The sequence below is a fragment of the Phodopus roborovskii genome, unplaced genomic scaffold (assembly GCF_943737965.1).
Source record: "Phodopus roborovskii unplaced genomic scaffold, PHOROB, whole genome shotgun sequence".
Taxonomy (NCBI): domain Eukaryota; kingdom Metazoa; phylum Chordata; class Mammalia; order Rodentia; family Cricetidae; genus Phodopus; species Phodopus roborovskii.
In genome coordinates, this window is record NW_026126638.1 from 608,413 (window position 1) to 626,044 (window position 17,632).

General features: G+C 47.0%; 1 protein-coding gene across 1 annotated transcript; it reads left to right on the plus strand.

Moving 5' to 3' along the window:
• Window positions 1-1,482: 1,482 nt before the first annotated feature.
• Window positions 1,483-17,458, plus strand: C1rl (complement C1r subcomponent like). The gene is given in 7 exon segments (XM_051173223.1): window positions 1,483-1,528; window positions 1,531-1,576; window positions 2,176-2,407; window positions 11,624-11,810; window positions 13,813-13,920; window positions 14,047-14,121; window positions 15,296-17,458. Coding segments are annotated over 7 exon segments (1,452 nt in total). The 5' UTR covers window positions 1,483-1,497; the 3' UTR covers window positions 16,069-17,458.
• The last annotated feature ends 174 nt before the right edge of the window (window positions 17,459-17,632 follow it).

Sequence of the window (17,632 nt, forward strand, 5' to 3'; positions counted from 1 at the left end):
CAACCTACAGAAGAAAGCATTTAATTGGGGACTCAATTACAGTTTGAAAGGGTTAGTCCATTATCATCATGGAGAGGAGCAAGGTGGTAGGCAGGCAGGCATGGCACTGGAGAAGTACCTGAGATTTCCCACCTGATCCACAAGTTGCAGGTGGAGAGAGATCAAGACTAGGCCTGGTGTGGGGTGTGGGGTAGGAGGATCAAGTATTCAAATATGTGAGCCTGCAGGGATCATCCCCAGCCTACAGGGACCATTCCCAGCCTACAGGGACCATCCCCAGCCTACAGGGACCATCTCCAGCCTACAGGGACCATACCCAGCCTACAGGGACCATCCCCAGCCTACAGGGACCATCCCCAACTTAGAGGGACCATCCCCAGCCTACAGGGACCATTCCCATTCAAACCACCACAACACTTCCTCTGTTCATAGTGTGTTGCTTTTGTGAGAAGCCAAATAACCACATTCCAAATGGAGGAAGCAACTGATGCTAGAGTGCAAACCTTTACACACACCTGCTTCCCCCAAGGACAGGACAACCCTCCTCTGCCTGTGCTTTCCAACCTTCTCACACTCACCAAGCTATGAGTAAGTTGTCTTCCTTGGTGGGTGCAGGGAGAGATCCTCTAGCTCAAGTTGTACGCCTCCTGGTATTGGCCTCAAAGCTTGAGTTATCAACTGAGTTGAGTCCCTAGGGATTCCAAGATACCTGGGCTGGACCACAGTCCTGATTTTGCTAGACAAGGAGCCTCCAGATGTTGTGGTTGGGATTCAAATGACTAAGTGCATGAACTCACCCACTCTGAACCAAGGCAAAGAAAGCTCAAGTTCATGGGTCACAGACTTCATGTTCTCCAAGAGGCAGACTGGTAAAGTGAAGGGGAAGGGCAGATTAGTGCGTCATACATCATGAGAAACCTCTTACTACCCACATACACTCATGTGGTAAAATACTACAGGAGAGCTGGGTATGGAGTGTGCGCCTCCAATCCCAGCACTCCAGAGGCTTCGGCAGCAGGATTGCCCTGAGTTTGGGGGTCAGTCTGGACAGCATAGTGAGTTCCATGCCTTCCTGGGCTACAAAGGGAGAGACACTCTGTTTCAAAAACACAACAAGATCTGTGTATGGTAGCACGCACCTGTAATTCTAGCTCTGGAGAGGAGGCAGAAGGAGCAGGAGTTCAAGACCTGCCTCCACTACAAGCAAGTCTGACGCCAGCCTGGGTTAAACTAAACTCTATCTCAACACCGCCCTATCCCCCCAAAAAAGCACTAGAGTCAAGGGTCAACTCTCTCCCACTCTGCTCTGTCCCCCAGCATGGTTTCGAAGATGTTTTCAATTCCGGTAAGAGCTATTCCTCAGTCTGACAGCAGGTGGCACTGACCCAGAGTATCTTAACTCATTTCCAGTAACTTCTGCCTTCTCCCCAAAGGGCCTCATCTGGCCCCACCTCCTCCTATTCCCTGGCCTGGGCTAAGCACTCTAGTCGGTTCCAGATGTCAGGTTCCAGAGGCCGGGTCCCAGAGCTGGAAACCACCTGTGGCGTTCTCCCTCCACAAGCTGCCTGGGCAAGATGTGAGTTTGCCCATAGAGGGCACTGAAGGAGGAGAGGGACAGGGAGAGAGGAAGGCAGAACACACGCGCACGCGCGCGCGCGCGCGCGCGCGCACACACACACACACACACACACACACACACACACACACACACACACACACACACACACGGAAGGACAGACAGACAAACAGATGTGTGCACACACGAGAGGGTGGATGGGAACACCCCAGAGGGAACTGAATTTACCTGAAAGTGGTCTGTTCAATGTGCTGAGCCAGATATCATGTTTAAATGTCCCCTAACTTGTACTCCAGGATGGGATTAGGCCTCGCTGAGGCAGGAGGCCACCTGGCTTAGATGAAACTGGCCATAGCAATATCTATGCTGGTTAGAAAACCTGCAGTCTTGGAGATCAGGCTGCAGAGGAACCCAGATAGGCTCCTACACAGACGGGTGAGGAAAATGGCATCAGGAAGTACCTGCACTCTGGGGCTAAGGACACAGCTACTGTCCCCTAAGCCTTTCGGTCCCTAACCATCACTTGCTACAACCCGATGCATGCATACGCCTCTGGTAGAGCTCTATGACCTCACCTTGTCTCCCCCACCCACTCGCAGGTGCTGGCTGTTGCTCCTTTGGGGAATCCTCCATACTTGCCCTACACAGGCCTCTGTGCTCTTGGCCCAGCAGCTACCACAGCAAGTGACATCCCCGGGATATCCAGAGCCATATCTCAAAGGCCAGGAGAGCCACATTGTCATCGAGGCTCCAGAGGGGTTTGTCGTGAGACTGGTCTTCCAGGACTTTGATATGGAGCCGTCCCCAGGCTGTGAAGGAGACTCTGTCACAGTGAGCTGGGCAAGGGGTTCCAGGGAGGGAGTCTCCCATGGGCAGTGGAACATAGCTCTGCCTTGAATCACTCATCTAAAGAAGGGATTAAGTGTCCAAGTCAGAGGTCCTGGAACCTAGCTAAACTAAGAAGCAACAGCCTATCCACTCGGTACATAGCCACTACCATCTCCAATTCCCGGCAACCCACTGAGACTCACCAAGCAAGAGAGAAGGCTGCAGGGCAGGCCCTGGGTTTTGAGGACTTTCAAAGAAACACATGAATACTGCTGGTCCACTATCTAGTCAATGGTCTGGGACCTCTCACTCTATTGGATAGGAAACTGGACATAATTAGCGACAAATGACTGAAGTATCTAGTGAAGACCAAGTTCACCTGGGAGGAGATGTCATAAAATTACAGAAAGGGCACAGTTCAAAATAAGAGTATTTTAAAATCATAGCTTATATTATCTTTTGGGTTAAATTTTTTATGTCAAAATAAAATAATTTTTAAGGTCAAAAATCATAGCCAGTTTTGGTGGTTTGAGCCTGTTGTCCCAGAACTTGAAAGGCTGGGGCAGAAAGATCAAAAAGTTCAAGCCCAGCCTGGACTACAGAGCAAGTTCAAGGCCAGCCTGGGCTATTTAAGGAAATCCTGTCCCAAAAACAAAAAAATAAGTTACTGAGGCTAGCTTTTATTTGATGTGCCAAGATAGAGATGACTCTTCATATACTGTATTCGGGTGGTTACCCTAGTCCTTTAGTTCTGGAAATGGTTTTGTGTTTGTTTTTTTGTTTTTTTTTGGGGGGGGGGTGTTTGTTTTTGTTTTGTTTTTTTCCAGACAGAGCATCTCTGTATTGCTTTGGAGGCTGTCCTGGAACTCTCTCTATAGACCAGCCTGGCCTCAAGCTCACAGAGATCCTCCTGCCTCTGCCTCCGGAGTGCTGGGATTAAAGGCGTGCGCCACCACCACCTGGCCTGGGAACACTCTTGCTTTATTTATTTAATAATTTATAGATACCGGCTTCCTTTCTTGTTCCTTTTTTACTTGTGCGTGTGCGTGTGCATGCACGTATGTGCATGCACATACATGTGCCTGCGTGTGCATGTGCTGGCGGGAGCCTGTTGAGGGCAAAAGCACAGCCGATCCCCTGGAGCTGCGGTTACAGGTGTTTGTGAGCCACCAGTCTCCCCTGAGCTTCAGCTCTTGTACGATGAGGACCGATTTTTCTAGTTTAGTTCCCTGTTCTTTCTGTTTTCTAACTCTTTGCCTTTTTGCTCCTCTTTCTAGAATATTTCTTTGTCTTTCTGTTTTGTGGTGCTAGGAGTCGACCTAGGGCCTCACACATACTGACAAACACTCACACTGAACTACACTTTTAGCCCCAATGTCCTCATCTTTATATGCAAACCGTTTAGTTGATGGTTTCTTCATAAGGACTCACTCTTTCTAAATATGAGGTTCTTATCGTCCATGTGCAATACCTGCTTGTTCCCCTCCCATGGGGATTGGCTTCAAATGTTTCTTGTTTTCTGTATTATCGCTGTTTTATCCAGTGTCTCTTTTCACTGCTTGCTTGTGTCCACCCCTGCTTTTTCTCTGAGATACTTTTTTTTTTTTGCAACATCTAATAATATTCACCTTACCATTCCTATTTAAGGTTAAAACACGAAGCTACTGATTTAAAATTCTATGTGAATAGCTAAACTTTGTCAAATGATGGGTTTGAAAACGATGCCTCAGTTCATTTTCTGCTGCTGTAACAAAATGCCATAGGCTGGGTAATTTGTAAGCAATAGGAGTTTATTTTGCTCATGGTCTGGGAACCGGGGAAGTCCAAGAGCAAAGCACTGGTGAGGAGAGGGCTTCATGCTGTCATGGCAAGCAAGCATCAAGAGACAAGGAAAACTAGGGCCCAGTTCACCCTTTCCACTGGAAACGCACTTCTGCAATAACTAACCTACTCCCTACAATGAAGGTACAGATATTAATTACCCCTAGCACTATCATTTTGAAATAGCCAGAGCATAGTAGACAGCCTTAACAGGGTGACATAGAGGTGTCACCGGAGCCTCCTGAAGTTCGGTATGTAGATACCTTTTGTTTGGGGCAGTCCCTTTCCCCAGAAAGGACCCTTCCCGCCTCCTAGTCGGGGCTCCCATCTTTCTGGAAAGAAGCTGGGAACAGGGATCCAGGGGTAGATGCCCCTCAGTGGTTGGTAGGCCTTCATTTTATTCCTCTGGTTTGGGTATTGGCCTTTACCTCCTCTGTCAAGTGTACCTGGGACCTCCGCCTCGGGTTTCTGGTTAAGTTTGCATCTTCTACCAAGGTGGGTCACAGGGTGGGGACCAGGATGTAGTATCCTCAGGTCTTCCCACGCAGATCTGCTGTCTGTTGGCCTCTCATCAGCCTCCCGTCGTCTTTTCTCCTGAAAGTTTCTTGGTTCTGCTGACCCCTGAAAGTGACAGTCCCGTCATCATCTCCTCTCACTCTTTCTGTCCTTGGCTGTGCGTGGCATTGGTGTCATCTTAGTGGGGTTTGAAGTGAGAAGGAGATAAAGATAGGTGGAGTTTTCCTATTCCAGTAGCCACTACCCAAATAACCATTAATGTTAATTATAAAGATGTGGACAGTAGCTCTGGCTTGTTACTTATTATCTCTTACATTTTAAATTAATCCACATTCCTCATCTGCCCTCTGCCGTGTGGCTCATGGCTTGTTACCTCTTTTTCTAAACATCCTGCTTCCTCTGCATCTGATGGCCTCTCCTCTGGTTCTGCCCCTCTCTTCCCAGTCCTTAGTTTGGGTTGTCCCACCTGTTCTTCCTGCCTGGCTACAGGCCAATCAGCTTTTTATTAACCGCAGGACATAATTTCTCCCTCCTTTCTGCTTCCAGAGAAAGTCACACAAAAGAAAGAAAGAAAAGAAAGTCCCATGTCCCACAGTGAGCTGATAAAGAGCAAAAGCTAGATTTAGTAAGATCTGTGGCTCTCAGTTATATGTTGACTCTGCATGACTAGGTAGAAGCTTGAGTAATTCCATTATCAGACCATTCATGAGAAGAGGTAAAAAGGAAATTGGAGGGCTAGCCAGGCACACTGGTGCATGCCTATAATCCCAGTTCTTGGGAGGTAGAGGCAAGAGGGTCGGGAATTCATGGCCAACCTCAGCTATGCAGCAAGTTCCAGGCTAGCACGAGCTACATGAAATGCTGACTCAAAGCTAACAAAGAAAAAAATGAAAATGGCTGGGAGATGCTCAGAGGGTAAAGGGTTTGCTTCGTAAGCAAAGAGTTCAGATCCCCATCACCCACGCAAAAGGCAGGCGTGCTGCAATCCCAGTGCTAGATGGGGTGTGGCTGAGACAGAGGCATCTCAGGGCTCACTGACCAGCCAGCTAGCTGAAATGGCGAGCTCTAGATTAAGTGAAGGACCCTGCTTCAGAAAATAAGGTGGCGAACAATAAAAGAGGACACAGAGTGTTGACTTCTGACCTCTACCCATGTACTCATGGATGTGTGCACCCCCTGGTCACTACCCACACACAGAGCACACATACATGCAGAGAGAGAACACAAACACTGGGAATGGAGGGGGAGGGGAGTAAATAGGAAGGGAAGACATGGAAAGGACTGAGGAGGAGAAAGGGTAAGAGGGCTTATACTCAGGTCAATCAGAGGAGATGTTTTCTATGTCAAGTGTTTCCTGCCTCCTAAATGTGGAGAGCTCCATTTGCTGACGCTGAAAGATCAGTCATGGGCACATCTGAGCAAGACATATATGGTGATTGAGAAATGTTTTCCTGACAACTTCTCAGTAATGTGACCATAGAGAGTCAGGCTGGACAAGTCGTTGTAGTGAATGAGAGAATGCAGAACTAGCAAGATTCCAGCATAAGCCTAGTGTGGTAGCTCAGCTGAGGCAGAAATTGTCACAAATTCAATGTAAGCCTGGGCTACATACTGAGTCCCAGGCCAACCTGGACTACATCATGGAACTCTGCCTGAAACAAAACCACCAAGAATAAACCAGATGTTTTAGTGGTAATACATCCGAATCCCAGCACTCAAAGGGCTGAGACAGGGGATCACAAATTTGAGGCCAGTTTTACAGGGTCAAAGAAGAAAATGAGTAAGGGGAGGAGGAAGAGGGGGCAGGGGGAGAAGGCAGGGACAGAAGCATCATCTAAGATATATGGGTTAATACAGAGTTTGAGGTCACTACAGGCTATGTAGAGAGACCCTGTCTCCAAAAACCAAGGGCTGGAGTGTAGCACTTGCCTGGGATACACGAGGCCCTGAGTCCTATAATAAGCAAGGTCATTCCAGTCCCCAGCATGCCCACATCATGTACATTTTACAACCTTGGGTTCCCACACACTCTAAAGATTTTGTGTAGAGTGAATAGAACAAGAGGAAGGATACCCAAGAGGAAACTAGAAAGGGCACAAAGCCCAGGCTGTTTTTACAGAGGGCCCATTGCTTTACAGATGCTAGCTGTAGGAAGTTACTCAGAAAAGTGGAAGGTGACAGGTTGGGACTTCATGTGTGTATACTCTGATCCAAAGTGGTGGCATTAGAGACACCGTGATGAGCACTGTCGGGGGTGTCCACCAGAGAAGACTGCTCAGGAAGTTTATTAGCCAGATGGAGACTACACTGGGTAAGCTTTCTCAGGATGAGCTTTTAAGCACAAACAGACATATCCTGGGTTGACATACTTCAGTTAACAAGAACTGTTAGTCAGAAGTAGAACTACAGAAGCCAAAGAGCAAGGTTAGTACTTTAGAGACTGTCCTACAACTGTGGACTTTGTTGGGTTAGGTCTTCGTTTTCATCCTGGCAGTCGGTGCTGTCTCCATGCCAAGTTATACAGCCTGAATGGTACTTTCATCATGGAGTCAGTTGTGCTAACATCTGGGGCTTACTAAGGTCTGGGGCCTGTTACATTCCCCACTGATCTTCGTGAATGAGTCAAATATTGACTGATCCTGCTCTAAAGAGGCGTAGTTGATCCTAATGACCATTAATTTTACTGAATTGATACATAATTGATCAAATAGTTTAAGATGCAAGCCCCACTGTTAAAACTATCAGAATAAGAATTAATGGCCCAGCCAGTACTGAGAACAGAGTGGCTTAGCCAACAGGACCAGGAGGACAGACATTAGTATCAGTTATTTGATTTGTATCTTTGAAATTTTTGAGTTTTTGGCCAACCATAGTAAGACTGTTTTAATTACTTCTGATTGATTAGCACAGAAGCAGCAGGTTTCTCCTGAAGCCATACACAGCCCCCACCCCACCCCTTATCTCATGAGAAGAAAGTTTAAACCTCTCCAATTCTGTAGAATATTTCTACAAGGAAATCCAACTGTTGTTTTATTCAGAAATAGGTCCTGGCCTATTAAGGGGTGGTTTAAATCTCTCCCTAGGGTCCCTTCCTGTGGTATACAGTCTGATTCCCCAAGTTTTCCCTGTTTCCTAAAGGTCAGAATCTTTTCAAAGGAATTTTCCAGAAAGCCTGTGTTTCACAACCCTAATTTTTTCAATGGAAACTCCCTTGTTCTTGGCAAGTAGGGGTCCCAGCTGTAGGGCATGCGTAGAATTGTAAAGTCTAGGTTCCTATCTCAAAAGAGAAAACCCCACATTGGTTTTTGTTTTGTTTTGTTTTTCAATGAACCAAACATTTAAGGTGGGCATCAGTGAGCAAAGGTCAAAATGAATACAGGTTGCTGGTCTGTAGTCACTCTACTGCCTTCCCTATGTCTGTCTTCCTCAGTTCCCAGACCCAGACCTGAGGACAGTGAGCACTGGACCATGATCCTGTATTCATACTAAAATACGACTCAGAAGCAAGTGGAGGCCAGGAGTGGGGGCCCGGGGCCTGGTGAAACCTAGTCTAGAGACTGCTCATTTGGCACTTATGGAAGCAGCCATGGCTATAGCTTCCACATTCTTGACCTGGGTGTGATGGGTCCATAGTGTAATGACAGTCATCTTCACAGCAATGGGATCGGAAAAAGTCACCATGAAGCATCCTTTCAAAATTGGTTCCAGCATCCCTTGGGCTACCTGCTTGACCCAGACAGTATCACCAGATTCAAACAAGGAAAAACTTGTGGTGGACTCAGGGGTCAGCCATGTGACTCAAATAGTGCAGTGGAGGACTGGAGGGCTGTGGTAACTTGAGAAACAAATGGTTAGAGAGTTCTGCCAACTGCTGGTCTTTGAGCCTGGGAAGCAGTCCAGGAGTCTTCCAAACATAATCTCACAGGGGGAAATCCCTCCCTATATGAGATACAGCTGGTCCAAAGCAAAGCAAAGTGAAGGTCTATCCCCACTTCCCTGGACTCTAATAAGGTTTTGTTAGTGTTTCTTTTAACATCCTGTTTATTCTTTCTATCTGCCCAGAACGCTGAGGTCTAGATAGACAATCAAGTTTCCAATCCATACCTAAGGCTTTTACTATTATTTGAGATGTTCTGGCTATGATAGGCTGTTGTCCAGACCCATATCCAGGGGAGAGGCCAAATCAGGGAACCAGTTCCTGGAGATTTTTAAGCTACTGTTTGAGTAGTTTCAGTCTGTCAGGAATGTTTCTGCCCTCTTGAAAAAAGTATCTATAAAAATTAGCAAGTACTTGTATCCTCTGTGGCAGGCTGCATCTTGGTGAAGTTGACTTTCCCAGAGTTCACCAGTAGGAGGCTGGAGAATGCAACTTTCAGGGTCTAAGCCTGGGGTACCTGTTTCTCTGGAGGAATCAGGCGTCCTAGGTTTCTTCACAGGCAGGCGAGGCGTATCCCAGGGTGACTGGGAGGGCACCAGGATGCCTGTCTCTCTGAGCCAGGCAATATGGACTGCAATTTCACTTTGTTTCCCGAATCATTTGGTGTTGTTTAATCTGAACAAGGGTAGCTGAACTGGTTAGCTGAACTATTATAGGAATTTGGTGTTGGGACAGCCTTGAGGAGTTGGTTTCTGCCCATACCCCCCCCCATCTTGGTTGTAAATCTGAGAGATAGTCCAACTATATCTTTTGATGAGTGGCAACAGCTAGGAGATATTGATCTGACAGAGGGCAAGGCAACAAAATGTTTCAGTGTATCTGTAAGTAATTGTGTCTCATCATAAGAGACAGTGATGGTGGCTTTTACTATATGAGAAAGGTCTCACCTCTCAGTTTTTTTGTGGTAAACACCTTTTGAGCTACCTTCAGCAACTGTGACCTACCTATTTATACCTTTAGACTGTTTTAACTTTAAAGTTTTTTCTAATATCTGGGGACGACTGGGTGACAAAGGAAATTTTTTTAGCAGCTGTCTTTAATACTTCTAAAAAGGATCTATCTAGTGAGAGTCGTTTAAAGTCTCCTTGGTCTGTGTTGAACAGAAGGGAAAATCCATTCTACATAGGCTGCATTGTCTAGCAGTGATCCCTCGCCAGGCCCAGGGGCAATTGCTTTTAGTTCTCCAATTATACAGCTCACTGGTTGAGAAGAATCATGAAAGAGGAGAGAGTAGAACTTACTTTTCCCCTTTCCCGGGGCTGCTTAGAGTAGGCAGGGGAACAGAGGGATGCTCACCTTGGGGGAACTATTCCTTCCTCCCTGTGAGCATTCTGCTTGGATGACTGGGAGCCCTGGATGAGAGGGGCCTGGCCTGGCCCCACCTCCACAGAGTCCAAACAGACCCAGACTGTAAGTGGGAGGCAAGTAACAAAACAAGCAAGCACTCCAGGAGTGGGACACATGAGGGACTCTTTTGGTTCCTCTGGGTGACCTGGCAGAGCCAAAAGGATTCAGGTCCCCAACAAGAGGCACCGTTCTTAAGCCCTTGTGTGTGTGGGGGGGGGAGGGGATCACACCAGAGAAAGCTGCTGTCGATACAGGGAAACAACTGATGGGGTGCATAGAAAAACACAGAGAGAGTGTAAAAACAATCAGGGTTGCCACTACACATTCATACACCTGAGCAGACGGGGCATCCAGGGACATCTCACATGGATTCCGAACACTGCATGTCCAACCTCTCCTCTGTGTGCAGACACATAAGGTGCCTTTACCCAGACTGCCTCTGGGAGTGATAAGCCAGGCAACTTTCTAATTTGTTTCCTTTTGGGGTGGAGGTGTCAGACTCCTCTGAAACGTCATCAGGTAGCCATTGATCAAAGGAGGTCTTGGGGACCTGGAACATTTCCAGTTGTACATCTGGTAAGAGCCCCTTGACCACCTATTCCAAGGGGATCTGAGACCCCCTGTGTCTTTAGCTCTGGTCTCTAGGGGTCTCGGTGGAACCTCCAGAAATGTTGTGGGGTATCCACCAGAGAAGACTACTCAGACATGGGCTGAAGCCAATGGAATGTGTGCCTTTAATCCTAACACTCAGGAGGCAGAGGCAGAGGCAGAAGAATCTCTGTGAGTTCAAGGCCAGCCTGGTCTACAGAGTAAGTTCCAAGACAGCCAAGGCTACATAGAGAAGCCCTGTCTCGAAAAAAGGAAAGAAAGGAAGGAAGGAAGGTAGGTAGGTGGGAAAGAAGGAAGGAAGGAAAAGAAAAGAAAAAGAAAAAATAGTAAGTCTTTTTTAGCCAGCCATGACTACACTGGGGTCCTAGTGTAGCCCAGGGTTATCTTTTAAGCACACAGAAGAAAACATATCCTGGGTTGACACATTTCAGTTAACAAGAACAGTTAGCCAGAAGTAGAACTACAGAAACCAAAAAGCAAGGTTAGTACAGGAGAGACTTTCCCAGAACTGTGGACTTTGATGAATTTTTTTGCTTTTGTTTTGGCAGGAGGTGCTGTCTCCCTGCTGAGTTTTATGGCCTGAGTGGCACTTCCATCATGGAGTCAGTGTGCTAAGGTCTGGGGGGCCAGATATAAGCATCAGGGACTCAATTTTGCACAAAGCAGATGTAGTCTTTTCTTGGAATTTACAATCCAGTGAGAGGTGTAGAAAGCCCAGGGTTTGGAGGAATCCCCTGGAAGAAGAGACTATTGAGTAAGTTTACAAGGTAATTAGGGTAGACACAAGAGAGAGTCAAATACATGGTCACTCTAGGGAACTTGGGAGTCAGTAGCAAGAGAGAAAGCTCATTCAGGCAGACCTGAGCTCCTGAGCTCCACAGGGGTGCATCGCTTCCAGGCAGAGCTAGAGTGATGGCAGACATGGCTGCATCCTGTGGCCAGTGGTACAGACTGGCCTCACACTTCCTGTCCTCTCTTTCCTCTTTCAGATTTCAACCGGAGGGACAGATGCAATCCGGCTGTGCGGGCAGCATGCTTCCTCTCTGGAGAGCCCTCCTGGTCATAGAGAGTTTGTGTCCTCCGGAAGGAGTTTGAGGCTGACCTTTCGGGCACATTCTCCCCAGAACAAGATCACACAAGTCCACAAAGGCTTCCTGGCTCTCTACCAAGCTGTAGGTGAGGGTCCCTCCTGGAGTGTAGGCAGAGAAACTTCATGAAGCCACCCCTAGTCCCCGGCCCCTTGAAGGTGACAGGGAGGCTCAGGGACTGGGGATCCCGAACTGACTATCCCTATCCTGGTGCTGAGCTGGAAACTGAGCAGCCTACCCAGGAGGTAGCCATTGCTTGGCTGCAGGCATTAATTCCAGGGATGTGTACAGGCCCTGAGTGCAGATCAAAGGAAATCAGAAAGCCAGGGTAGTAAGTGAAATTCTAGATCTTTCAAACAATGACTTGCTTTTTTTTTTTGGAAGATAATGTTTACATATAATAAATACTTTTTCAATTAAGGTGTGAAAAGTAAGATTTCCTCTGATCTCTGATATTTGTCTCTGTTATACTTTCCAGAAACAGCTCTGCTTTCATCTGCTAAGCATTTTTCCAAAGACATTCCACATCCTTGAAGATACATTGCACTTGTTTGCTATATAGTATACAGAATGTCCTGGTGCTACCGCTTTTTTACATTCAGCATGTCCTTTTTTGAAGGCTTATTTGTTTTTTAGATTTATTTATTTTTACCATATGTATGTGAGTGTTTTGCTTGCATGTATATCTGTGCACCATGTAGCTTCAGAGGCTGATACAGGGCAGAAGATTGCCTAGAGCTAGAGTCATAAGCTGCCATATGGGTGCTGGGAACTGAACCTAGGTCCTCTGAAAGAACAGCAAATGTTTTTTTCCTGCTGAGCCATCTCTCCAGCCCCAGATTCAGTGCATTTTAAAGACCATCTCCCGTGCATATGGTGAGCATTGACACTTTATATTTTTAGTAACATATAATATCCCCTTGATTGCTGTAATGAATATTTAGTGAGTCCTCCATGGATAGATACTTTCTTGCCACCAACAATGTGGCTGTGTATATCCTTACATGCACATCTTTGAGCACAGGTGTGAGAATTTCTGTATGGTAAATTCTTAGAAATTCATATGCTAGTCTACAACACATTTGCATTTTTAAATTTTGAAGTTATTTAACTTCCTTCCAAAGAAGTTTTTCTAATTAATACACCCACCAGCTATATTTGGAAAGACCTGTTTCTCCACAACTAGCTGTAGTTGGAATTTTCCTTGGGCTGCCAACCAGTTCCCAAATAAAGACACAGGGACTTGCTAAGCATTGGTGGCTTATGCCTTTAATCCCAGCACTCAGGAGGCAGAGGTAGATCTCTGTGAGTTCAAAGCTAGCCTGGTCTACTAAGCCAGTTCCAGGACAGCCTCCAAAGCTACAAAGAACAGAAAAGCCCTGCCTGGAAAAACCAAAAAACAAAAAAGAAAAGAAAAGATGATGACACAGTGACTTATTGTAAATAAGAATGCTCAGCCCACTAGCTTTTTAAAATTAATTTAACCTGTTTCTATTCGTCTATGTTTTGCATAGGACTTTTTTAACCTTTCATTCATCCTACTTTCCTGCTTCCTCTCTGTCTGTCTGGCTGATCTCTGAAATCTCCCTGGCATCTGTTTTTCTTTCTTCCTGAGCCTAAATTCCTCCTCCTATTTTCTCTCGCTGCCGGGAAGTCCTGCCTATACATCCTCCCTTATTATTGGCCAATCAGCTTTTTATTAGACCAGTCAGGTACCTCAGGCAAGTGATGTAAAACAGCAACACATTTTTGCATAATTAAACAGATGCAACACATCTTTATATAGTTAAACAATATCCCACATTGTAAACAATACAACACCCCCTTTATATAGTTAAAGAAATGCAACATATCTTTGCATAGTTAAACAAATATTCTGCAACAACCTACTTCTCACAGTTGTTTTCAAGCTGTTGGAGTACTAAAACCCTGATCAGTGAAAACCAGGATGGATTTTTCTATGTCTTGTGCATTAACCATGCAGACATGGCTGAGCTGTGTGTTGACCATACAGACACAGCCAGAATCATCCCCCAAGTTGCCGGTTTGCAAGTCTTTGTGAGACCCTAAGAACCTCTGTTCCCCTACAGCTGTGAGCCAAACCAATGGGGACTCTGAGGCTGTCACCACACCTGGAGCCAACCCTCCCAGGGTTCAGAACCACTGTCAAGACCCCTACTATGAAGCCAAACAGACCGGTGAGCCCCGCCTGCTGAACAAGTAGTTCCCATCTGTCTTGCTCCTATAGAAAGGCCGGAGACCTTTTGAGTGCCCATCCTATTAGATGGGCTTACTTCTTTGCCGTCTCTCATTCTGCTCCACAGGGACATCCAGCTGCCCATCCTTGGGGACTTGGAAGGACAGACAGGACAGGGAAGAGGTTCCTCAATGTGTGCCAGGTGGGTACCCGCCTAATACTATTGCAGTGACCAGGTGGCAGTGGTCCTCTGGGAGGGCTGGGACTTGGGGTGAAAGGGAAGCACTGAATAGAAAACAGAGGTGAAGACAGAAAGCTCATTAGAAAAGGATGTGCAGAGGGCCCAGAAAGAAGGGGGAAGGAGCTCGCCCCTCATTCTCCAAAGGTCAAGATTCGACTCAGAGAGGTGGCTGGGAGTAGCTCTGTGGTAGGCCACCTGTCTGAGATACATAAGGTCTTGAGTTCAAACCTCAGCAAAACCACACACACACACACACACACACACACACACACACACACAGCATGCCCTGTTAACTACTAGCCCCTGCTTTCTACCTCTATGAAGTTGTCCATTCTGGACATTTCATATGAATGGAACCACACTTTATGAGACTAAGTATGGCTTGCTTCTCCCTTTCACCTAACACTTTCAAGGTCATCCACATTATAATGGCATGACATTCTTTTTGTGTGTTTTGATTTTTTGTTGTTGGTAATGTTGGTATTGGTGGTGATGGTGGGTTTGGTTTTTTGTTTGCTTTGCTTTGCTTTTTGAGGCAATATCATAAAGCCCAGAATTGTCTTAAACTCCCCAGAATATGTTGCCAAAGATGTCCTTGAACTCCTCATTTTTCTGTCTGTTTCCCAAATTTGGGGACTATAAGCCTATACCCACATGCCTGGTGAAATCTATATTTTCTAATGAAGGCACTGTCCCCCTAACCAAATGTGACCCACAGAACACTCTAAGGGCAGCCTGGGCTGGGGAAGGGTGGCATGGGAGTCGTTACCTATGAGGGAGTGACACAGAAACCAGGTGAAAAGCACTAAAGACAAACCTTGAACCAGAGATAGCCCCATCAGAGCTAAGGAGCGGCTCAAAGATGTCTGAAGCAGCAGACGGGAAGGCCACCTCCGTCCTGCCCCATGGAGGATGTATATCCCATGTCATAAGACTGATTCACTGTTCACATCAATACTTGGAAGGTCCTGGCCCTCTGCAGAGTCACACCTGGGAGCCTCCTGGCACCTGGGAGCCTCCTGGCACCTGGGAGCCTCCTCGCACCTGGGAGCGTCCTCGCACCCATCACAGCACCTCACAGGTCTCTAGTCTCCTGCAGTTTCTGATTGCTCTCCCTCCCTCTCCTCTCTTGTAGTCTGTGGACGACCAGTCATCCCCATTGCCCAGAATCCAAAGACTTTTGGTTCTTCCCCAGCAAAGCTGGGCAACTTCCCTTGGCAAGCCTTCACCAGTATCTACGGGCGTGGGGGCGGAGCCCTGCTGGGTGACAGATGGATCCTGACTGCTGCCCATACCATCTACCCCAAAGACAGCGTCTATCTCAGAAAGAACCGGAGTGTAGAAGTGTTTCTCGGTCACACAGACGTAGACGAGCTGCTGAAACTGGGGAACCTTCCTGTCCGTAGGGTCGTGGTTCACCCAGACTACCGCCAGCACGAGTCCCACAACTTCAATGGGGACATCGCCCTCCTTGAGCTTCAGCACAGCGTCCCTCTGGGCCCCAACGTCCTCCCAGTCTGCCTGCCCGACAATGAGACCCTCTACCACAGCGGTCTATGGGGCTATGTCAGTGGGTTTGGTGTGGAGATGGGCTGGTTAACGACAAAGTTGAAATACTCACAGCTGCCCGTAGCTCCCCGGGAGGCCTGTGCTGCCTGGCTCCACGGGAGGCGGCGGACTGAGGTGTTTTCTGACAACATGTTCTGTGTTGGGGACGAGATTCAGATGAACAGTGTCTGCCAGGGGGACAGTGGCAGCGTCTACGTGGTGTGGGACAATCGTACTCTTCACTGGGTGGCCACGGGCATTGTATCCTGGGGCATCGGGTGTGGCAAGGGATACGGCTTCTACACCAAAGTACTCAACTATGTGGGTTGGATCAAGAGGGTGATGGACGGCAAAGACTGACCCCAGGTGGTGGATCAGTACTATAGAGATCCCAGCCAAGGATGAGTAGGAGTGAGGGTCGGTCCACTTGGGGTCGGAGAAGCCTGTTTAAGTCACTGATTCATCAACCCACTGCCCAAGAGAAAGCCCCCTTCCCTCAACCTACACCATCCCAAATCAGAAGCTGCACCCACTGCCCCGTTCGCCTTCAGCTTTCCCGGGTTTTGTACCAGGGAAGCCCTGGACATTTAAGCAACCTGTGCTTAGAACATCTTTTTGCTTGTTCAAGGCAGGATCTCACTCTGTAGCCCAGGCTAGCCTCAAACTCATGGCAACGATCCTGCTTCAGCCACCCAAACACTGGGGTTATAAACATGCACGGTTAAGCCTGGCAGTGTCACCCTGGGCATCTTTTTGAATCCCCTACCTCATCCACTGACAGTTTCTTCTGCATTTACTTGTGGAACAGCTATCGCCCCTTCAGATGGAGTGTGAAGGAAGGGATTTTAACTGCATTGTGTCCAGAGAACCTGCTGTTGACCTTCAAATGTGCGAATTGGTTGGCTTCTCTGCCTATCACAGCTCCTGCATGCAATTACAGTAATACTTCCTGCATCTACTGTGAGCAGAGATCATCACCTGTTATCTCGACTAACCCTAGCATGGTGCTGGCAAAGGGTGTGTGAGCCTCCAACCATGTCTCACAATGAGGAAACCGCTCAGAAAGATACGGACATCTCGTTCTGACCTGCATGCTCTCTGGGATACCTCTCAGCTGTCCCCAAGACCTACCTCATCATGGCCCCCTTCTGAGCCCCCCAGCTTTACAGACTCAGTCCCTGGGAAGGAACGTTCACACATTCCCGCTGGCCCTCATCACCAAGGGCACTGCCAGCCTGAGAAGATGAACTCTTTAATTTGTAGGAAAGATTTGGAGTGATTTACAGCGAAGGACAAAAATAAAACACAACAGTTCAGTGAGAATAGAGAATTGATACCATAAAAGAAAAGGAACGAAGTGCTGAGGGTAAAGATACTCTATGGTTTATCTCTGAAAAACAGCAGGATCCAAGCTGAGCACATGACACCTAAAATCCCAGGCACTCGAGGAAGAAGGATCATTCAAGACCAGCCTTGATCTCCTCTTAAAGTTTAAAAAAAAAAAAAAAAAATAGCCAGTAGGTGGTGCCATTCCGTTCAAGACCAGCCTGATCTACAGAGTGAGTTCCAGGACACCCAGGGCTACAGAGAGAAACTCTGTCTTGAAAACCAACAAATAAATAAATAGAAAGGTGGCGGGATCTAAATATGGTTGATTTTGCTTTTTAAACCCTATGCACAGTTCAAAAGACTATTAAAAATAGTCTAGGAGGACCCAGGTTCAGAACCAAACCACTAAAAAATGGAAGCTCACAACTGCCTGTGATTCCGGTTCTGAGGTAACCTGTCCCCTCTTCCAGCCTTCACTTACATACACACTTACATACACACAGGCAAAACACTCGCACACAAATAAATAAAATATTTAAAAATAAATAGATTTAAAGTAAAAGTATTCTAAATATACTAAAGAGAAAGTTGCTTT